This window comes from Leucoraja erinacea, chromosome 2 (assembly GCF_028641065.1).
Source record: "Leucoraja erinacea ecotype New England chromosome 2, Leri_hhj_1, whole genome shotgun sequence".
Taxonomy (NCBI): domain Eukaryota; kingdom Metazoa; phylum Chordata; class Chondrichthyes; order Rajiformes; family Rajidae; genus Leucoraja; species Leucoraja erinaceus.
In genome coordinates, this window is record NC_073378.1 from 15,025,337 (window position 1) to 15,050,058 (window position 24,722).

Sequence of the window (24,722 nt, forward strand, 5' to 3'; positions counted from 1 at the left end):
AACGGGGTACTGATTGGGGATGATTAGCCATGATCACATTGAATGGCGGTGCTGGCTCAAAGGGCCGAATGGCCTAATCCTGCACCTATTGTCTATTGTCTATTATGCATTGTGTAGCCTTGACATTTTTATCTAATATGTATCATTTGCCACGTATGTTCCTCCAGATTTAATTTTTCTGATCTTGTCAGGATGTACATCTCCATTTAACATGGTGTAATGCACAAAATCTACATGAATGCTACTACAAGCTACATATTTGAAAGACGTATTTCCCCACCTTTAAAAATGCCTTGATGAATATAAGCAAATTTTGTTAAAATCACCAACTTAAAAGGTGAGCATGGAGTAGCCACAGAGGATATCTGAAAAATTCAGTGGTAGAATTTGCAGCTGGTTATGCTCTGTTATTTTTCATGTTTCACTGCAATCTGGGGAATCCAAAAGGAATAAGGTGAGCCAAGATATTCCAAATGAAACTGTGTAAAAGAGTGTGCAGGAACATAAGGATTTAGATGTCTGTGCTTAAATCTTTAAATGGCACGGCACTTTCAGAAATGGGTAAATCCTAGTGATTTATAATAGAAGCCTAATGCATAAAAACGAGGAGGTTATGTTGAAGCCATGCAAAACGTTTGTTGGGCCACAACTTGTGTATTGTATCCAATTCTGGTCCATCTAACTTGAGGAGGGATTTGAATGTCTTGCAGAAAAGATTTATTCAAATGATTCCAGGGATGAAAAGTTTTGACTGTTCTGCTTGGAGCACAGAGATTTTACAGAGGTGTACAAATTAAGACCGATTTAGTTTGGGTACATGGAGGGAAGCTGTTCCAATGTATTGAAATTTAAGGCTTTGGGAACATGTGTTTAACATTTTGGCTAAGACTGGGGAATGTGAGGAACATTTTATATCAAATTAGTTTAAAGGTTATCTCTTAAATAGGAAAATTAGTTAAGTTTTATGTCCCAGATCATGGTGCAGCAGTCATTGGTAGGCATTCCATCGTGAAGGAGGTAACATCTGCGACCTGGTTGGCCACAGAAGAAATTTAAATTATTTGTTCCATTAATAACGGGCTTCCCTTCCTCACTACTGTTTGATTTTCAGCATAATTCAGCATTAAAACAAATGTAGGTCCCTTGCAGTCAGAAACAGGTGAATTGATCATGGGGAACAAGGACATGGCAGACCAATTGAATAATTACTTTGGTTCTGTCTTCACTAAGGAAGACATAAATAATCTGCCGGAAATAGCAAGGGACCGGGGGTTAAATGAGATGGAGGAACTGAGTGAAATCCAGGTTAGCCGGGAAGTGGTGTTAGGTAAATTGAATGGATTAAAGGCCGATAAATCCCCAGGGCCGGATAAGTTGCATCCCAGAGTACTTAAGGAAGTAGCCGCAGAAATAGTGGATGCATTAGTGTTAATTTTTCAAAACTCTTTAGATTCTGGAGTAGTTCCTGAGGACTGGAGGGTAGCTAATGTAACCCCACTTTTTAAAAAGGGAGGGAGAGAGGAAATGGGGAATTACAGACCAGTTAGTCTAACATCGGTGGTGGGAAAAATTCTGGAGTCAGTTACTAAAGATGGGATAGCAGCACATTTGGAAAGTGGCGAGTTCATTGGACAAAGTCAGCGTGGATTTATGAAAGGTAAATCATGTCTGACGAATCTTATAGAATTTTTCGAGGATGTAACTAGTAGAGTGGATAAGGGAGAACCAGTGGATGTGTTATATCTGGACGTTCAGAAGGCTTTCGACAAGGTCCCGCATAAGAGATTAGCATATAAACTTAAAGCACACGGTATTGGGGGTTCAGTATTGATGTGGATAGAGAACTGGCTGGCAGACAGGAAGCAAAGAGTAGGAGTAAACGGGTCCTTTTCAGAATGGCAGGCAGTGACTAGTGGGGTACCGCAAGGCTCAGTGCTGGGACCCCAGCTATTTACAATATATATTAATGATTTGGACGAGGGAATTGAATGCAACATCTCCAAGTTTGCGGATGACACGAATCTGGGGGGCAGTGTTAGCTGTGAGGAGGATGCTAGGAGGCTGCAAGGTGACTTGGATAGGTTGGGTGAGTGGGCAAAGGCATGGCAGATGCAGTATAATGTGGATAAATGTGAGGTTATCCACTTTGGTGGCAAAAACAGGAAAGCTGACTATTATCTGAATGGTGGCCGATTAGGAAAAGGGGAGATGCAACGAGACCTGGGTGTCATGGTACACCAGTCATTGAAAGTAGGCATGCAGGTACAGCAGGCAGTGAAGAAAGCAAATGGTATGTTAGCATTCATAGCAAAAGGATTTGAGTATAAGAGCAGGGAGGTTCTACTGCAGTTGTACAGGGTCTTGGTGAGACCACACCTGGAGTATTGCGTACAGATTTGGTCTCCTAATCTGAGGAAAGACATTGTTGCCATAGAGGGAGTACAGAGAAGGTTCACCAGACTGATTCCTGGGATGGCAGGACTTTCATATGAGGAAAGACTGGATAGACTCGGCTTGTACACGTTGGAATTCAGAAGACTGAGGGGGGATCTTATCGAAACTTACAAAATTCTTAAGGGGTTGGACAGGCTAGATGCAGGAAGATTATTCCCGATGTTGGGGAAGTCCAGAACTAGGGGTCACAGTTTAAGGATAAGAGGGAAGACTTTTAGGACCGAGATGAGGAAATCATTTTTCACACAGAGAGTGGTGAATCTGTGGAATTCTCTGCCACAGAAGGTAGTTGAGGCCAGTTCATTGGCTATATTTAAGAGGGAGTTAGATGTGGCCCTTGTGGCTAAAGGGATCAGGGGATATGGAGAGAAGGCAGGGATGAGATACTGAGTTGGATGATCAGCCATGATCATATCAAATGCCGGTGCAGGCTCGAAGGGCCGAATGGCCTACTCCTGCACCTATTTTCTATGTTTCTATAATTGTCACAACACTATCATACTTGATCCCGAGATGAGACTTCATAGATGTGCCATCACTAAGACTGTGTACACCTCAGTACACACAGAGAGTGGTGAATCTCTGGAATTCTCTGTCACAGAAGGTAGTTGAGGCCAGTTCATTGGCTATATTTAAGAGTGAGTTAGATGTGGCCCTTGTGATTAAAGGGATCAGGTTGGTATGTGGATAAATGTGAGCTTATCCATTTTGGTGGCAAAAACGGGAAAGCAGACTATTATCTAAATGGTGGCCGATTGGGAAAGGGGGAGATGCAGCGAGACCTGGGTGTCATGGTACACCAGTCATTGAAGGTAGGTATTGAAGGTAGGACCACACCTGGAGTATTGTGTACAGTTTTGGTCTCCAAATCTGAGGAAGGACATTATTGCCATAGAGGGTGCAGGGAAGGTTCACCAGACTGATTCCTGGGATGTCAGGACTGTCTTATGAAGAAAGACTGGATAGACTTGGTTTATACTCTCTAGAATTTAGGAGATTGAGAGGGGATCTTATAGAAACTTACAAAATTCTTAAGGGGTTGGAAAGGATAGATGCAGGAAGATTGTTCCCGATGTTGGGGAAGTCCAGGACAAGGGGTCACAGCTTAAGGATACGGGGGAAATCCTTTAAAACCGAGATGAGAAGAACTTTTTTCACACAGAGAGTGGTGAATCTCTGGAACTCTCTGCCACAGAGGGTAGTTGAGGCCAGTTAATTGGCTATATTTAAGAGGGAGTTAGATGTGGCCCTTGTGGCTAAGGGGATCAGAGGGTATGGAGAGAAGGCAGGTACGTGAGTTAGATGATCAGCCATGATCATATTGAATGGCGGTGCAGGCTCGAAGGGCCGAATGGCCTACTCCTGCACCTAATTTCTATGTTTCTATGTATGGAGAGAAGGCAGGTACAGGATACTGAGTTGGATGATCAGCCATGATCATATTGAATGACGGTGCAGGCTTGAAGGGCCGAATGGCCTACTCCTGCACCTATTTTCTATGTTTCAGCATAAAAAAGAAAACAACATAACAATAATAAAGACATTTCACTACACCAATTGGTGTATGTGACGAATAAAGAACCTTTGAACCTTTGAGTTATGGAGAACTGATGCATAAAAGATGGGCCATGATCACGTTGAATGGTGCGCCAGGCTTGAGGGGGCTGTTGGCTTATTCTCCTCCTCGTATGATCTCCGTCTCTCTATCCCTCTCACCCTGTTGATGTTGTTTAAAACCAAGCATTGTCTTAATTTCACTTCTATGATATCAAAACCTTTGTCTGATAATTCCCTGTGAACAGTTTTCCTGTTTTAAGAACATTTGTATGAACCAAGTTGTTTTATTGGGGAATTTAAGTCATGTTTCTGCATATATATAGCTGCATCTACTTCAACTATACCGTCAAATACTTCATGTCCAAATTGTAACTATTTTGTGTGGATAAGATTTCTTGATGGATATAAAGGCCAGTTAATCCAGTTAGTTTAATTGACATACCGCTATTAATGAAAAATCATGCCACTCAATGCAAATCTTGTGGATGATTAGTTGTGAATAAATCATGCCCCCTACTTATACTTCACCAGAGCCTCAATTTCTCTCATCATATATGCTTCCTTACGTTCACCTACCTTGCCTTTTACTCTTGCAATTAACCACTCCAAACCAGACATCCCTGAGATTGTTGCTCCCTAGATCTCACTCAGTTCTTGACATTCAAAAATTATAGGTGAAACAGAAACATTACCGGTAGAAATTGCCCACCAGTGCAAAGGGTGGGGGATTTCCTTGCAAAGTGTTACATTGTGGGGAATCAAACCAGGGCAGGACCTTCACAGTGAATAGTAGGACCCTGCGTAGTGTTGCAGAACAGAGGGACCTCGAAGTGCAGATACTTAGTTCCCTGAAATTACTGGCACAGGTAGACAGAGTGGTGAAGAAAGTTTTTTGTACATCAGCCTTAATCTGTCAGGGTACTGAGTGTAGTCTGAAGAAGGGTCTCGACCCGAGACATCACCCATTCCTTCGCTCCAGAGATGCTCCAGCATTTTGTGTCTGATCTTCATTTTAAACCAGCATCTGCAATTCCTTCCTACACATACTGAGTTTAGAAGTTGGGACACTATTCTACAATTGTGCAAGACATTGTTGAAGCTGCATTTGGAGGATTGTGTTCCGTTTTGGTCATTCTGGTTTTGGAAGGATGACATCAAGCTGAAAAGAATGCAGTGTGGAATTATGAGGATGTTGCCAGGACTCAAGGGCATGAGCTGTAGGGAGAGATTGAGCAAGCTGGGACTATTCCTTGGAGCACAGGAGGCTAAGAGGTTATCTTATAGAGGAATATAAAATCATGAGGGAAATTGATAGGGTAGATGCAGAGTCTTTTACCCATAGTAGGGGAATAAAATACAGAGAACAATGTTTAAGGTGAGATGGGGAAAGATTTAATAGGAACCTGAGGGGCAACTTTTTCACTCGGAGGTTGGTGGGTATATGGAATGAGCTGCCAGAGGAGGTAGTTGAGGTACATACTGAAGCAGACTAAACTAGTGCATACACCTTCTGACCTGAATTAAAGGCAAGGTTTTTCATACCGCTGGTTAGTGGGTTAGACTTTCTGGCTCATTGTTACTTAAATCCAAAGCCCTGAGGATTCCGAATAGTGGATTTAGTAACTGAGGTGTAGAACGTTTGTTAAAGGAGTTAGAGTGGGATGAAAAGTGGCTTTGTACGCAGAAACCAGCACTTTTGCTGTTCTTAAGCCAGAATTCATAAAGTCAATTCAATATGATCATGTCTGTAAATCACAGCATACTGAGACAGAGGGTAGATTTGACGGAGAGATCTTGGAAATGGCATGCTTTAAATTACGTGTTCATACAATTTCACCATTTAGGATCCAAAGGCAAGTTACCTGACAGATCTCGCACATAGGGCAAGTGGAAGAATAGATGACTCACCACTGACAGCAAGCCATGGCATGTCTCCCAAGTTTATGGCAGGGTTTGCTCTTGAGAACTATTCATAATACAAACAGTTCATGAGTAGGAATTGTGGCTGTCAAAAAACTCCCCACATGGCAGGCTGTGCCTGCAGAGGTGGGTAGCCCCGTAGGAATAGACATTCTGTAAAGTGCTTTAATTTAGCTTGAGTCAGTCATGGTCTAATAATGATATTCTTGTAAAAAGATTTTGTTGCAGACCTGTTGAGAGTCCAAAATAGAATGCGGCTGCTGGCCCAGATAGGGTGTCTCTGGATAGGATTTACAAAGTAGACATCAACTTGTTAACTGGAATGTGTTCTTCTTGGGTTTGACGTGGCAGAACTCCAGCGAGAATGAAGAGCAGTCACCTGTGGCCTCATAGCAGCCATCAAATCAGTCCCATCAGTCTCTCAAATACTCGATCGTATGAAAGGCCTATGTCAGGCGTTCATTGGCTTGGGCATAACCTGTATTCACAAAATCGGTCCCCTTGAATTAGCGTTACTGTCAAACACACAAAGTACCTCTTCAGTATACTAAGGTTAACTACAACCAAAATGTTTTAATCAATGACCTTTCTGTTTATGTTTCATGTGTGTGGGCTCAGTAGTGACAAATGGAATTTAATGTGGATAAATATAGGTTTTTCAACAGAAAATCAGAAAAAAATCTTGCTTGCACACAAATAGGAAAAATAATCTTTGATAGCAGGCCAAACTATGTTCCCTAGTTTTACCTGGTTTAGAGGCATATGACATAAGCAATTGGAAAAAGTAGCAAAGAACTTAGAAATTAAAAAAAACTATCCAGAGGAATGGACTCAAACTGAAATGCCAACTGTCGATTTCCCTCTATAGATGCTGCCTGAGTTCCTCCAGCAGGTTGTTTTTTTTAATTGCAGATGTAGGAAATGTGAAGTAAAAATTGAAAATTCTGCAAAGTCTCGTGGTCAGGCAGAGTTGTAAGGCTGAAGTACTTAAAGTAAAATTAAAATAAAATTAAAAAAGCCACAAAACAAACACCCTCAAAGATCCAAGCACAAAAACATATTACTTTTCTTTTGCATCATACAAAAACTCTGATAATTCAGTATCGTCAGGGCTTTGGTGCTGCCAAATTGACAGATTGTCATGACTGTAATACTCCAACCCACTTTTAATTACTTAAAAAAAAATATTACGCAGCAGCATAATGTTTTTTTCAGTGAACCAGTTGAGTTTGAAGGGAGCGCAGGAAATATGGCCTAGGCGAGCACAAAGTGAATGCAGGAAACAGGGTTCTAATGAGATTACAGAGTGTGTAGGAAATGGGGCCCTGGTGAGTTTAAAGCAAATGCAGAAATCGGGGTCCTGGTGTGTTTCCTGCACATCCTTTCCTCGCATGGGGAAGGAGACTAGTGAGTGTAAAGAGTGCGGGAATGGGGCCTGTTGAGTTCACAAATGCAGAATTGTGCCATGATTAGTTTAAAGAAAACTTGGTAAAAGGGATCATGGTGAGCTTCAAATGAGCAGGGGAGACAATGATGATGATACATGTCACTTGTACCCAGGTCTGGTGATATACTTCGTATATCAAGAGTTATCACCCGCTGAGCCAGGTACCAAACTGTTGAGATTTCTAAACGATCATATAGAAGATTATTGTTTTACTGTATGTGGTTTTTAAGGTTAATCAACCCCCCATTCCCAAATTTCATCCCCTTGTGAGAACAAAAGTAATAATACATAGATAACAAGGTTATTGTGTAATGTGCAATGCACATTATATACGTTGTAATCATAAATTGGATTCCATGTCACACCATAGTATTCCCTGTTCCCAGTTGTATTGAAAATGTACTTGGCTACAAAATATTACAATGCAACTTTAATCTAACATGTTTAAATAATTATCCACTAATATGCTAGAAATGTTCTAATTAATCTCCAGAGTTGTAATACTGCTGTGTGCAATAGCATGTGCATTCAGTTAATCATTTAGAAGCGTTTTGATAAGTTATAAATTTGATTTATAATATTAGGCTGAGAGGAATAGGTTAAATGAAGTTTAAAATAAACAAATTGGTCCCCTTGTTTGGCTTCACTATAAATTAACCACCCACAAGTGACTCATAGTTAAAGCCTGTGCTTGTAAAGTCATCCAGAAACATGCCAAAATGAGCTACAACCAGTACAATAATTAGGGGAAAATAGTCCTATGATACTCATTGCCATTGAAGACGGAGTTCACCAGATTTCTTCTCGCTCCTGAAATGGGAATATTAAACTATTGTGGACTTTAAAAAATTAAGCGTCAACATTTGGAGGAAATCGGTACCTGTTATGAATTGGATTTCCAAGATGGCCTTGAGAGAACTATGAAAATTCTATTGCATTATTATTAATGCTTTACAATTAAACCAAGTGTAATCCATTTACCTTTTTAACTCAATTTGACAAGATGATCAGAGCGTCACAGTTCTGAATATGTATAACATATAATTATTGCAGTGGCTTTAAAGTAAAACGGGACACAATTTAATCGAGAAGTTCATAAAAAGGTCAAGAAATTATTGATGAAATTCATTCTGACATCTTTGAACGAAGTCATACACTCCAGTCAGGCAGCACAAGCTAACAAGAGGAAGTGTAGAAACTTGGATGGAAAAGACCTTTCCTGAAATTTTGTTTGTGGTAAAGATAAAAAGAAACTAAATTCTGCCAAAGACAACAAGCTCCTTGCATCTGATTTTTTGGCCATGTTCCTCCATATGGAACTGATACCAGCAGCTTCACCAAACCGGTGCTTCCTGGTCTCAATGCAGAGGGACTGCCTTACTGACCTGAAGCACTCCAGGTTCCTGATAACACCATTCACTGAGGAAGTGCGTGAAAGCTTTGCTGGCAGTAAAGACAATTTAAAAAAATGTTTCTGATATTCTATAACTATAAAAGTAAATAATTAAAAACAATAGATTACTTTGTAAAATAAACTAATGAAAACACACAAGTAATTAAAAGTATTAAGTTAAATGATTTTTTTACAAAAAGGTTCTGCCTTCTCCTTTGCTTTCTAATCTGCAGTCCTACAATCCCAAAAGCATTGTATTTCGCATCTTTCACCATGTCATAAACAAACTGCTGGAAGAATTCAGCAGGTCAAGCAGCATCTTCAGAGCAAAGGGACTGTCAATGTCTGAAGATGGTTCCCGACCCAAAAAGTGGTCTGTCTATTTCCCTCCACAGATGCTATCTGAGTTCCGCCAGCATTTTGTTTTTGGCTTAAGATTACAGCAACATTTTCACGACCCTCACATCTGCATAAATCACCCAGCATATTGTACACTTATGTTTTAATACAGTCTTTGTACATTGTTTTATTTCCTCAGCCAATACTTAGTATCAAGTCAAGTCACATTTATTTACACAGCACATTTAAAAAACAACTCTCGTTGACCAAAGTGCTTTACATTTGTTATAAGAATAGTATACACAAGCAAACTACATACATATATACAAATAGCCCTCGCTCAGAGGACGTCAGGAAAGGCTTGGGAGCACAGATAGGTTTTTAGTCTAGAGTTAAAGGAGTCGGTGGAGGGGGCAGTTCTGATGGGGAGGGGGATGCTGTTCCACTGTCTAGGAGCTGCAACCGCAAAGACGCGGTCGCCCCTGAGCTTATGTCTAGACGGCGGGACATTCAGCAACCCCAAGTCGGCCTATCTGAGGGACCTGGAGGTGGTGTAGTGGGTGAGAAGACTTTTAATGTAGGTGGGTGCAAGCCCATTGAAGGCTTTGTAGTCCAAACTGGAGTATGAAACAGTTACGTGAAAATGTTTGGGTAGTGAATAAAATATATTGTTTCTTTGAAGTCCATCTTTGGTATCAGCGACTCCCAATACCTAACTTCCCCTTCTTCCATTCTTTACTCCAGTGATTCCCAACCTGGGGCCATGGCAAATTTCAGGGGGGCCACTGAAAAATGTTGGGATTTAGGGGGCCACAGGTTCAATGAAGGTGGCCACAGAGCTACCACCCTGTTGCCTCCTACATTTCAGTTCTAATAAATTTAAATCTATGCAGTTTAAATATTTTTGATGTTTGTGGAACAGAATAAAAGAGAATATATGTGCAATTAATAGACACTGATATTTTTATGGAAGGTATTATAATATTGAAGTACTTTTTTTTCCGCTAATAATGTCGGGGGGGGGCACAAAAAAATTAAAAGATCCCAAGGGGGCCATGAGCTAAAAAAGGTTGGGAACCACTGCTTTACTCCATTCCCTGTGACATAGGGATTAGCTTTAAATCTAATCAGCACTTTGCAAAGTCTTGACACAATTGTCTCAAGATGATGCAAGAATACTGATAAATGAAGGGATGCTGTCCAGAATAACTTATTTATTTTTACCAAAAAATATTTAAATTCTTAAACCTTCTACAACTAGATATACGGTATTGTCAGTTACATTTACATGGTCCTAAGTTTCTCATTAGAGTGTTAAATTCAAGTAGTTTACACTGACAATTAAATTTCATTTCAGTTATTTCCTTTATTATCCAAGCATTATATTGAGCATTTTACAGCAGTTGGGTTTGGACTACTGGAGAAGCAGTCTTTTGTGTTTTGAGAGAGCCAATGCTGTCTGTGGAGACGAAAAATGGACCTTAACATCCTGCATTTACACTTCAATGAAGGATATGTAGCTGGAAATAACAGTAGAAACAAGGAACTGCAGATGCTGGTTTACCAAAGGAAGACACAAAATGCTGGAGTAACTTAGGCAGCAACTCTAGAGAACATGGGTAGGACACGTTTTGGGTCGGGGCCCTTCTTCAGGAGTCCGACAGCCCGACCCGAAACATCACCTATCTATGTTCTACAGGGATGCTGCCTGACCCGCTGAGTTACTTCTGCATTGTGTATTTCCTATGAGATAACAGTAGTCTGAGGGAAATGCATTTCAATTGCATTAAGATTGCACTTTTGTGGAAAAAATTGTGTTCCACTCTTACTGACCAGTTGGGTTCCCTCGTTTGATTCATACCTTAAAATCCTTGCTGCCAAGTGTTTAATATGCTTTCTTTTGAAACAATTATGTGCTATTTTCTGAGAGACATTAGAAACATAGAAACATAGATTTTTTTTAGGCAACAGGGCAGCATCTCCACTGAAATATAATTGAATATCAGCAAGAAAACCATTAAGCAATAATATACTAGAATGTTGCCTGGGTTTCAACAACTAAGTTACAGAGATAGGTTGAATAAGTTAGGTCTTTATTCTCTGGAGCGCAGAAGGTTAAGGGGGGACTTGATAGAGGTCTTTAAAATGATGAGAGGGATAGACAGAGTTGATGTGGACAAGCTTTTCCCTTTGAGAAAACGGAAGATTCAAACAAGAGGACATGACTTCAGAATTAAGGGACAGAAGTTTAGAGGTAACATGAGGGGGAACTTCTTTACTCAGAGAGTGGTAGCGGTGTGGAATGAGCTTCCAATGGAAGTGGTGGAGGCATGTTCGTTGGTATCATTTAAAAATAAATTGGATAGGCATATGGATGAGAAGGGAATGGAGGGTTATGGTATGAGTGCAGGCAGGTGGGACTAAGGGAAAATAATTGTTCGGCACGGACTTGTAGGGCCGAGATGGCCTGTTTCCGTGCTGTAATTGTTATATGGTTATATACGATTGTGCAATTTGAAAACAATTGAAATACCCAAAACTACACACAATATTTCTATTTCCTTCGCTCCATAGATGCTGCTGCACCCGCTGAGTTTCTCCAGCTTTTTTGTGTAACCTTCGATTCTCCAGCATCTGCAGTTCCTTCTTAAACACAATATTTCATGTGTGACACATCCATTTCATATTACCATTTGGCTCCAAGTTTAAGCAGCCCATTTCTGCTTGATTTGTGCTATTTTGTTGCCCAATATTTGTGATTTGTGTTACCTAATCCCCAGATCTTTCTAACTTTACTTTTAATAGTAGGAGATATGGAGTATCAGAATTTTGCTCGAATGTCAGATTGTCAGTGTATTTCCTCGTTAAGACGCTGTATGATTTGAGTGTACCATTGGCAGGAGAGATTTTGTAACCAATGTTGTCTATGTCACATAATCACTAAAGAGATGTAACAGATTGCAGAAGCTGAAATCTGGAACAAACTAGAGAATAGCCCCTCATATTCCTCGTCCTGATGGCAGGAACATTAAATTCTCTCATTTCAGGTAACCTACTTTCCCTTAGTCCATCAATCCACCCAGACCCTCCCACACAAACCCTTGCTTCCCACCGCACATACCCCCTCTCATCCTGCTTCTTCCCCACCCACTATATTTGCCCATTACCCCCACAGTCCTCTCATTGGGTCCCCCCCCCCTCCACTTTCTCCATCTGTCCACACCACCTCCCTTGTTTGGTCCCATATTCCACTTTGCTTTCCCATCAGATTCCATCGCTTGTAGCCTCTGGTTACCTCCCACCTACCACCCCATCTGTCTCCATCCACCAGTCCACTCCATCTCACTTGGATCAACCCAAGCATGCCAGCTCTTGTCTCAGCTCTTGCTCCACCTCTTTCCTGGTTCCACCCTCTCAGTCATGAGAAAGGGTGTCAACCCAAAATATCGACTGTCCATTTCCCTTCAGAGTTACCGCATGATCTGCCACATTCCTCTAGCAGTTTGTTTTTTAGTCATTAAGAAGGCTGAGATGGAGTCATAGAGCTCTACAACATTGCAACAGACCTGTCTTATCCTTGAGGGCAAGTTGGCATTACAGGCTGGTCCCATTTGGCCATATCCCAGAAAACCTTTCCTATTCATATATTTGTCCACAGGTTTTGAAAGTTATAATTGTATCCCCCTCTATATCTTAAAGTATTATCAAGAATATTCAGAGGAAATTGTGTACATGAATTTTAAAGTGCCATTTTTCCATTGTTTGAAGTCTAGATTAGCAAATACCATTGTTCAATGAATTGGCTGGATATGCAACAAAAGGAAGCCATGTAAGAATGTTGTCTTTTATATGACAGCAAACTGTCGTGTACGGAGTTAGACTTGTATGATTCATGTATGGATAAAATGGAAACCCTTTGGATAGGATTGAGGTACTTGAGGGAAAATAAGTAGCTAAACATGAGAAAAACATTTTTCACACAGAGAGTGGTGAATCTCTGGAATTCTCTGCCATAGAAGGTAGTTGAGGCCAGTTCATTGGCTATATTTAAGAGGGAGTTAGATGTGGCCCTTGTGGCTAAAGGGATCAGGGGGTATGGAGAGAAGGCAGGTACAGGATACTGAGTTGGATGATCAGCCATGATCATATTGAATGGCAGTGCAGGCTTGAAGGGCCGAATGGCCTAATACCCCTAATGCTTTTTTCTCCCAATGGCCTACTCCTGCACTTATTTTCTATGTTTCTATGTAAAAACATCTGCTAGATATATTGCGGTAATGTGAAAGGGTTCGATAGAAAACTGTAATCAGATTAGAGTAATGTATGTAAGAATGGATGTAGTTCTGAGTGATTTTGATTTTACTGGTGACAAAGAGAAATCTGTAAAATGTTTGTCTGAGTCTTGCACCTTAGCATAATGTTGGATTTATTACATGGTCAAGGAACCTATTCAACCTAGAGGTACATGATGGATAAAATGGAAACCCTTTGGATAGGATTGAGGTACTTGAGGGAAAATAAGTAGCTAAACATGAGAAAAACATTTTTCACCTATTTTCACTGACATTTTCAATCTGTCACTGGCCCAGGGTGTTGTCCCCACTTGCCTCAAGACATCAACCATCGTGCCAGTGCCCAAACAATCAGCTACAGGGAGTCTCAACGATTTCCGCCCAGTGGCACTCACCCCTGTCATTGCAAAGTGCTTTGAGCGGCTGATCTTGGCTCACCTCAAAGCCTGCCTCCCCCCCACACTGGACCCCCATCAGTTTGCCTACCGGACCAACAGGTCTACAGAGGACGCCATATCAGCGGCCCTACATCTGCCCTGACCCACCTGGACTACAACAACTCCTACATCAGGATGCTGTTCATTGATTTCAGCTCTGCCTTTAACACTGTCAACCCCGCCAGCTTGATCACTAAACTCAGTGGACTTGGCATCTCCACCTCCCTCTGCAACTGGACACTGGATTTCCTCACCAACAGACCACAGTCTGTTAGGGTCAACAACCTCACCTCCTCCACTATAACACTGAACACCGGCGTGCCACAGGGCTGTGTGCTCAGCCCTCTCCTCTACTCCCTCTTCACCCATGACTGCATCCCTAAGAATGGCTCCAACGCCATCATTAAATTTGCTGACAACACCACGGTGGTAGGACTGATCAGTGACAACGACGACGAGTCAGCCTACAGGGAGGAGGTCCAGCACCTGACCACCTGGTGTGCCAACAATAACCTCGTCCTCAACTCCAAGAAGACGAAGGAGATTATTGTTGACTTCAGGCAGACCAGAGGGGGCAGACATACCCCCATCCATATAAACGGGACTGAGGTGGAGCGCGTCTCCAACTACAAATTCCTCGGGGTACACATCTCGGAGGATCTGTCCTGGTCCCTCAACACCTCCAAACTGATCAAAAAGGCGCAGCAGCGCCTTTACTTCCTGAAGGGGCTCAAGAAAGCTCACCTGTCCCCCCGGATCCTGACCAACTTTTACCGCTGTACCATCGAAAGCATCCTGACCACCTGCTTCACGGTATGGTACAGCAGTTACACCGTAGCGGACAGGAAGGCACTACAACGGGTGGTGAAAACCGCTCAGTACATCATCGGTGCCCCGCTCCCTGCCATGGATGCCCTCCACCGAAAACGGTGTCTGAGACGGGCCGGGAAGATCATCAAAGACCCCTCCCACCCTAACCATGGACTGTTTGCCCTCCTCCCATCAGGGAGGCGGTACAGGAGCCTCAGGTCTCGTACTAGTAGGATGAGGAACAGCTTCTACAACAACACTATCACATTGCTGAACTCGGAGTCCCGCCGATAGATTTCTCCAGTCTCTCCGTCCACATTGTTTACTTATTCTGTATTTTTATTTCTATATTGCACTATTACTACGGACTGACGCTAAACTGCATTTCGTTGTACCCATACTTGTATCTGTGCAATGACAATAAAGTTGAATTGAATTGAATTAAATTGAAATGATACTAGGTAATGCAACGGTAGAACAGATTGCATCTTGGCACCAGTAACTACAATATGGTAGTATTTATGATGAGACTCACAAGTAAGTGCAAGTACAATAGATGCATTCAACCTTGGAATGGCAGATTATGAAGGGTGAGCTAAGGAAATTGGACTGGACAGCACCGTTGGAGGGGAAAAGCACAGAAGCAAAATGAATCATGTTAAACTGCACTACAGCAAGAATATAGAACAGTTGTATTCTATTTGGAGGAAGTTTGGTCAAGTCATTAGAATTATAATGAACATGCAGCATAGAAATGGGCCATTTGGGCAATGTTTATGCAGTATGTGAGCCTCCCACCCCTTTTCACCTTGATCGGTAACTTTTCTCCCTTGTCTGCTCCGCTCCCCATTGTATTTATCTAACTTCTCCTTAATGGCATCTTTGCAGCTAACAAGGAAATGTGGGTTGAAAGGGAAATAAAAGTTCCTACAGAATGAAACTACGGCTGGTGTGTGTTTGACAAAATGAAAACCAAACAAAGATCACAGAGAGTAAAGAACTGATCGGCACAGTTTAATGAAAATTCTTTTGAACAATGCATATCTAAAGATATTTAAATGAAAGTCCTAAGAGATCGTGGAAGGAATTAGGAGGTAATAAATACCAACTCCATTCTCTGTGCATAGGTTTGTTTGTTGTGGCAAATGAGGAAAGTAGTACAAAAAATAAAAATACTCAATAGATCAGGCAGCACTTATGGACAGAGAATGTTTCAGGGTGGCCAAGTGGCACTAGGACTTTTTCTATGATGTAGTTGTACTTGGACTCTAACCTATGATGTACTTTTCCTTTGTTCCATCCATCTAAACATCTTCTGAGTAATTTGTTCAAGTTTTAAGTTTTCTTAGTTTTGATGCAAGACTGTCGGCCTGAAATGTTAACTGCATCTCTCTCCACAGGCACCCCCTGACCTGCTGAGTGTTTTCTGCATTTCCTGTTTTTATTTCAGATTTCCAATATCTACAGTTTTTTACTTTTCAGATAGAAATATCAGAGAAGGTAGTCACCAGCAAATTGAGAAAGTTGAAGGTTACAGCCCATGTAGACCTTAAGTAACCGTAACTGTGAGTTTAATGATAAGTTTGGCATTTCGTTTAAGAATTATGAAAATGTGAATAGTATGCTAGAATTGGAAAGAAGTTGAAATTACGGTACAGTGCGCAGCGATAGAGTTATTGCTGTACAGGGCCAGAGATCCATTTTGATCCTGACTACAGATGCTGTCTGCATGGAGTTTGTACATTCTCCCTACGACTGCGTTGGTTTTCTCCGGGTGCTCTGGTTTTCTCCTACATTCCAAAGATGTGCAGGTTTGTAATTTAATTGGCTTCTGTAAAATTGACCCTAGTGCTTAGGATGTTAAACTGGGATAACATAAGACGAGTGTGCAGGTGTCGTTGGTCGGCGTGCACTCTGTGGGTCAAAGGGCCTGTTTCCATGCTGTATCTCTAAACTAAACTAAATAGCAATTCTTAAAAGGCACAAAATTCTGAAATGAAAAGTTAAAGCCTTAAAAATAACATATGTTTTAGATAAATGTTCCATATTCCTTTTACTTACATTTTTACATACATATCCTTAGCAAGATTCGCCTACTGGAAAGGAGAGAATGTATGAAATTTGGTCTTCCTTGTGTACTGGTATTGGAACGGTAGAACTAATTCCAATTGTAACCGGAATGGTCACTTGTTTATTAATAGAAGTTGACTTCTTCTGCTTTACAACAGTTTATTTTTTTCAGAGATGCAGCAGTCTTAGAATAAAGCTCCCTCATAAACTTCATAATTTAAGCACAATTTATTTTCTCCAGAATTGGAGTTTGCCAGTATTAGATGAGCTGTTATTTATTAAACTACTTAATGATGTGGTCGATAAAACATTTGGAACTTTAAACATTAACTTTCCACAAGGTGAAAGATGAATGATGCAAGTAGTTCTACATTTATATTGCGGCAAAAATAAAGTGTGCTCACATCCATTTAGGATTCATGAAATGACGTTGCTTTGGTCTACAATTGGCCAGCCATCTCTCTTAAGATAATTTCTTCCTTACAACTTTTGTCCTTGACTAAAGTCAGTTGTCTGCTTTGAATTTTAAGGAATTCCCTCTCCATGACCAACAGTGATAATGGTGTTAGATGTTAGTTAATGTATAATTACATTATGTATAATGTATAATTACATTAATTATAATGTACAGGGTCTTGGTGAGACCACACCTGGAGTATTGCATACAGTTTTGGTCTCCAAATCTGAGGAAGGGCATTATTGCCATAGAAGGAGTGCAGAGAAGGTTCACCAGACTGATTCCTGGGATGTCAGGACTGTCTTATGAAGAAAGACTGGATAGACTTGGTTTATACTCTCTAGAATTTAGGAAATTGAGAGGGGATCTTATAGAAACTTACAAAATTCTTAAGGGGTTGGATAGGCTAGATGCAGGAAGATTGTTCCCGATGTTGGGGAAGTCCAGGACAAGGGGTCACAGCTTAAGGATAAGGGGGAAATCCTTTAAAACCGAGATGAGAAGAACTTTTTTCACACAGAGTGGGTGAATCTCTGGAACTCTCTGCCGCAGAGGGTAGTCGAGGCCAATTCATTGGCTATCTTTAAGAGGGAGTTAGATGTGGCCCTTGTGGCTAAGGGGATCAGAGGGTATGGAGAGAAGGCAGGTACGGGATACTGAGTAGGATGATCAGCCATGATCATATTGAATGGCGGTGCAGGCTCGAAGGGCCGAATGGCCTACTCCTGCACCTAATTTCTATGTTTCTATGTTTCTAATTTGCAGACACCAGTACAACCAGTATTTAGATAATCTTTTATTGTCTGCAGGTGGCCAATCCTGTGCAAAAAAAAAAAAAGAAACATGGGGTTACCTGCGAACATCACTCGCTTTCAGGGAATCTTTCCCCCAAAATATATCAGAGCAGTATTTTGTTAGAAAGAATAGTGAGCAGAATCTCAATGGTAATAACATGGAACAGAAAAAATAACTCAAAAACTCAGTTTTAGAAGAGGGAATTTGTATGTTTGTGCAAATTTATCCAGCGAACAATGAGTATGGTAATCCAAAGAAGTAGTGGAAACAGATTGTTTGGAAACAATTAAGAATTAGATGGATATTTGAGGGAATTGGGGATTTAAAGGGTATTAGTTTGGGAGCAGCCAGATGGGCTGCAGACTCTTTCCAGTTCTGTACATTTGTATGTTCCTGTGTACTGGGATCTGAAATAAAAACAGATGATGCTGAAAATACACAGATTAGTAATTTTTTGGAAAATATATCATTTTCAATGAGGACTTTCATCTAGAAGCAGGGTCAATAGTTTTTATCTACATTTCATAATCATAATTATAATCGTAATTCATCAGCCAAGTGAGTTTTGCAACATACGAGGAATTTGGTTTGCCATACAGTCATACCAATAAAAGCAACTACATAAAAATTTGACATAAATATCCACCACAGCGGCTCCTCCACATTCCCCACTCTGATGAAAGGCAATAAAGTTTTATCTTCTTTCCTCCTTTCCTCTTACGGTCGGGGGAATTGAACCATCCGCGGCCAGCGATCGAGATCCCACGTCGGGGCGGACTAAGCTCCCGCATTTGGCCGGTCGAACTCCTGCGGTTTGGAGTTTTCGAAATCCGCCCCTAACCAGGGACCATATGCTTCACGATGTTAAAGTCTGCAGTTCCCACAGGTTGGAGCACCAAAGGCCCACCCCAGGCAAAGGGATCGCCCGCTCATGATGTTAAAGTCCACAAGTTCCGCGGTTTTGGAGCAGTTTCTAGAAGTCCCAAACAAGAGGCTGCCAATTACATGATGTTAGGCTGCAGTGCGGACGGAGATATGACATGGAAAAAGCACATGTTTCAAATGTTGTTTGTTTGTTTTAACATTTTCTAATATATTATAGGCAAGTTGCAAAAATAGTGGAATTATCGGATACTTTATAATGGCCTTTAGGACCAGGTTAATTTATAAGAGTGATAGAATAATAAAACTGTCTGGCAGGCTTTTAGTGAATAGTATGGAGCCACTCTGCACAGAGCCAAGAAGCCTTGAAGCTCTGGGGAGGTTCTTGGCACTTCCACTGAGATATTAGCTTTGGAGTTGTTGAAGATAAAATTACATATTGGGTGCAATTATGGATTATTTAGTTCAATCTACTACTTCAATTGATAGAAGATGGACTACTACATCCAGGTTGCTAATAGAAATGATTGCTTGGGAGGATAAATAATCCTGTTGTAAAATAGCCCTTTATTACCTGCAAATAATTATCTATTAAATTGGAAATCTTGATTTATAAATTAATTTCTAAAATCAGAATATAGCTTTGTGTATTTTACATAGTATGTGCTGATGGGTTAAAATTGGTTGATCATCACATTGCTTTAAACTAGATGATAATGGGCCATTTATGATGGTATTCTGTCCAAACTGGAATGCAAAAGCAAATGATAGGTATGCATAGAATTAGCAATGCATCTTGAGTTAGGGTGCCGCCATGTGTTATGTGCTCATATTTCTGCAGTTATACATTTGAGATTTTTATTTTGTCCTTTTGTAGGTCCTTCGGGAATTGGACTGAACGAGCTTAAACGGAAACTGTTAATTTGTGATTCCCAACATTACGGTGTGACAGTTCCACGTGAGTATGACCCATTTAATTTTTCCAGTATGAACATGTGCTTAGTCTTAGTTATGTATCCTCAGTGATACAAGTGTAGAAACACAATTATTTAAAAGGGAAGATATATTCTATGTAAAATAAAAAAGTAAGCCTGGTGAAAACTTTTTCACCCAGAGAGTTGTGAATTTATGGAATTCCCTTCCACAGAGGGCAGTGGAGGCCAAATCACTGGATGGATTTAAGAGAGAGTTAGATAGAGCTCTAGAGGCTAGTGCAGTCAAGGGATATGGGGAGAAGGCAGGCACGAGTTATTGATAGGGGACGATCAGCCATGATCACAATGAATGGCGGTGCTGGCTCAAAGGGCCGAATCGCCTCCTCCTGCACCTATTTTCTATGTTTCTATGTTTCTAAGCCAATTACTTGTTCACAACTTCTATTTTGAGTTGCATGTTGCCAGATAGTCCTGCTGTATTTTTATACTTTGCCTGTTAGTTTTTGTCAAAGAAGGAGAATCATGAAAGGGTACCTTTTTAGGATGTTTAAACAGTTGGATTAACAACCATATGGTTTTTCCCATAATGTCATATGTAATAATATTCACCCCTTATCCCTTTCTGTCAAATATGCCTCTGTTGCCAGTTACGTGATTGAAACAGCATGTAAACGTTAAGACTCTTGGGTGCTAAATGCCAGCATTTTTCTTTTCTGTTCAGGATCCCATCTCTCTTGTCTACTTGCATTTGTGTATCATTTTTATCACATCCTAATACACCACAAAACTTATGAAAAAACACTGAGATAGTGAATATTTTTATTGCAAACAGCCAATAAAGTGGTTGGATTTAGGGAATGTCACAAAGAAGAAGAGGTGAGGAATTGCAGAGGTTTAGACCTGGTATTAAAAGGACAAATATAGTGATAATGATCATGATTCAATTTTGGAATGATCAAACGGGCAGAATATAAGAACACAATGGCAGTGGTGGGATTGGCAGTGAGTCTGAAGAAGGGTTTCAACCTGAGACATTTGGAGAAATGATCTACTCAGCCAGCATTGGATATTGACCCAGCAAACTGGCTGTTTAAGCCACAGTGATAGTGTGAGATAATTAATTATCATTGTACGCGTGGAAACTGATTTCAGCCGAGGAGCAGCATATAGTTAAAAAATGGGAGGAATGTGGTTAGATATCAGACATAAAGGTAATGTTGTGAGAACAGGCAAAGTTGATGTTTTGGGCAATTCAGTGACTGCTGTTAATAGCATAGAATAGAACCTGCCTGGTTCACTCAGCCAGCTAGTTGTCAGTGGACAGTTGTTTGGAAGAGGATAATGTAATTAACGATGTCAAAGACAGAGGAGATGCTGAGAAAGTTGAGTCATGGATGTCATTTGTTCCAGTACTATGGCAGAAGCCAACAACTGATTTGACATTCATTATAGGGGATTGAGAATGATGGGGATAAATAAGGGATAGGCTGTGGGCCGAGCATTGAAAACGCATCTAGTATTGAACATTAGTGACCCATGTCTGGTATCTACCTGAAATTTGGCACAGATTTAGATAAAATGTAATTAAGAAGGAATTCGTAGCTCGTCAGTGACAAAAGTTACACACTAATTCATTAAGATCATTAGAAAATGTATTAGAAAAAATAACAGCGCCATCTAGTGCTCAATAATAGGTAGCTTAATATTACTCTATGGGGAGTATATACTCTATATTCCATGCTGTGGGCAATTTACTTCCTGGCTCAGAGAGAGAGCCCGGGACGGAGCAGCCAGCTTACCGCCCAGTAGCTACCCGCAAACCACCACCTCCACTGGTTGCACCTGTACCGAAGGACACTGTGGCTGACTGGCATGTGGACGGCAGAAGGCGCTGAGGTGGCGGCCAGTTCCGCGGCCTGGTCCCGGCGGCCACGCGCAGCCGCCTGAGTTACTTCCCTCCCCGGCCACAATGCGGTGGCTCCACGCCCGGAGCGTCACGGCAGCAGTGAGTGAGTGAGTTGCTGCCATGATCTCCAACCACCTCCTTCTCACCGCTCCTGCCCTTCCCGCAACTTTACCCATGGCGGCCTAGCCACGTTTACCACTTTGTGCAGCCCAGGCCGTGCTGACCCGGGTTTCACCGGCTCCTGAACCCGGTGCACAGATCCTGTGCATTCCCCACTGACTGCCAGTTACTTTCCTCTGGTAGACACACTTGCTGGAGTAACTCAGCGGGTCAGGCAGCATCTCTGGAGAAAATGGATAGGCGACATTTCGGGTTTGAGAGTGAGGGGTGACACCTTCTTCAGTTTGAGATTGCGGGGAGAGAGAAACTAAAGATATCTGTGTCTCTCAGTCTGAAGAAGGGACGTCACCTATACCTTTTCTCCAGAGATGCTGTCTGTCTCGCTGAGCTACTCCAGCATCGTGCGTCTACCAGAGGAAAGTAACTTTGTTTTAGGTACTTTGCAGGAGTCCAGGATCGCTGGACTTGATCTGGATGAGTAATGACACTGTTCATTAAACCTTAGCGGCCTCAAATCACCACCTGACCTCGGGCTGTCTCCCAACCCATCTCGGAGAATGAAGATCGACCGTGGTACATTTTGGAGTCGCGGTGAGATGTACCCCTCTCTGTACAGCGAGATCATTCCTCACTGCATTGCCGGGAACCTGTTGATTAAAATCGATCCAACCACCGCGCTTGCATGTAACTGAAATAAACAGGCGAACCTACAGTAATTGATGAGATGTGTTGCATTCCACGTTCCCGGGTTTATATCAATTCAAACCTGGACACACTAAACAGAAAACGTAGACTGTATATAATCTATACATTTATTTTCCCAATCTTTTGGTTTAGATTTCATAGGTGGGTTTGTTATGAATGGCTAGTTTACAAACAGAAACATTTGCATTATTATTTGCTTATACGTGATGTACGAAAGAAAACACTTCAATCTCACCATAATAATCATGTCTTGGGCCGGCCCCCTTTTTGGCGAACATTGTTACCTTAATGCAGTTGGGTATTCAAAGTATTCTTATCCAGTCTTCCTCAAAGTTGAACTCTTTCAAACATATTAGATTAGATTAGATTCAACTTTATTGTCATTGCACAAATACGAGTACAGGTACAACGGAATGCTGTTTAGCATCTAATCAGAGTGAAAAGTAGTAAAAATACTGGTTAAAACAATATGTACAATGTGGATGAATTGAACTAGTACATAGGCAAATAAATATATACAGATAAAAGGGTATAAAAAGATAGCTAGCGTCAGGCCTGTGAGTTCAGCAGGGTAATGGTATTTTGGAAGAAGCTGTTCCTCAGCCTGCTTCTTCTTCTTTTCTTCTTCTTTTCGTGTCTTTGAAGCTGGTTGGTTATATGACAGTTTCCCATTCCTTTACACAGTCCTTTGCATTTTTATTGAACACTGCAAGATCCTTTGGGGTGCACTGGTTGGGTAGTAGGGGGCAGACAAGGCAGTGCTGCATTGTATGGTTCTCTTCTCCACATTCACAGGTGGTTTGGCCAGTTTCATAGCCCCATCTGGCCATGGCAGCTTTTGATCGCCCTTTCCTGTTCTCAGGTGGTTGAGCGCCTTCCACTGGACCCATGGTGCTTCTGAGCCCGGAGGGAGGGCTTCAGAAGGAGGGATACCCATGTCAGTAGGAGGGGGGTCGTCCTCAAGCATTTTTGTCCATAGTTGGAGTCTGGTTTCTTCCCGTGATGCTATTAGGGGCTGGACATGGCTGAGAAAGCTCCTGGACTTCAGCCGTTGGGCCGGGGGTACACGTCCGTAGAGGAGGTGGCGTTCATCACTTGTGGCCTTAGTCATCTCTACTCGGCTGGCGACTTCCCGTCTCACATCGGCTGGGGCAATGCCAGCGAGGAGGTGCAGGTTGTTTATGTTGGTGGGCTTCAAGCAGCCAGTGATTGAGCGGCAGGTGTTATTCAACGCTGGGTCTAGTTTCTTGGCATGGGATGATCTCTCCCAAACAGGACACGCATACTCCGCAGAGGAGTAGCACAGGGCTAGAGCAGTAGATCTTAATGTGTGTGCTGTGGCTCCCCATTTAGAGTTGGTCAGCTTCCGGAGGATGTTATTTCGGGAGTTAACTTTCAGTTTGGTGTTTTTGACATGTTCCTTATAGGAGAGAGTGCGATCCAGTGTTACACCGAGGTAGACAGGGTTGGTGCAGTACTCAAGAGGTGTTCCAGACCATGTGATGTTCAGGCGTCTGTTTGCTTCCCGGTCCTGAGATGGAACGAGCAGGCTTGGGTCTTCGCAGGGTTTGCGTGTAGGTGGTTGCGCTCGTAGTAGAGGTGTAGCTCATCTAGTGCTGAGGTGAGACCTAAGGCTGCTGTACCGCCTCCCTGATGGGAGGAGGGCAAATAGTCCATGATTGGGGTGTGAGGGGTCCTTAAGGATTTTCCTGGCCCATCTCAGACACCGTGTGCGGTGGAGGGCATCCATGGCAGGGAGCGGGGCACCGATGGGGCATTTATATAACCCTGTATATCAAGTTATCTATAGCGAGTAGTTCATTTTGGGCTTTTTATATCCCGCAGGATTTTTCTCGGCATTTGAGGGCACTAATCCAGCGCGATGTGAACGTTCTAAACCAGCGCGTTCACATGAACCCACTAGAAAGCCGATTTAAATGGGCATTTATTTACAGCAATTGAACACTAAATTCCTTCCATTTGGCCTATAAATTAATGTAAATTAGATATAAAAATCATGTTATATTGTGAATTATTTGTGAATAATCTTTGGACACTTAGGCTATTTAAAAATGTTAATCTTTCCTTAAGAAATGGGCTTTTGACTATCCAAGATCACAGCTTTTTTGTAATGTCCATTGAAAATCAATAGGGAACAAGATGCTAATTTCCGAGTATGAAGATGGCCATAACTTTTTTAATA

General features: G+C 41.7%; 1 protein-coding gene across 5 annotated transcripts in view; it reads left to right on the top strand.

Annotated features, from left to right (window-relative positions):
• The window catches only part of mpp7a (MAGUK p55 scaffold protein 7a), a 408,735-nt gene that overhangs the window by 350,313 nt on the left and 33,700 nt on the right, over positions 1-24,722 (top strand). For all 5 annotated transcript variants that reach the window (XM_055651874.1, XM_055651881.1, XM_055651863.1 and 2 more), the window contains one exon: positions 19,731-19,811. In XM_055651874.1, the coding sequence (XP_055507849.1) occupies positions 19,731-19,811 (81 nt within the window). The remainder of the gene's footprint in view (positions 1-19,730; positions 19,812-24,722) is intronic.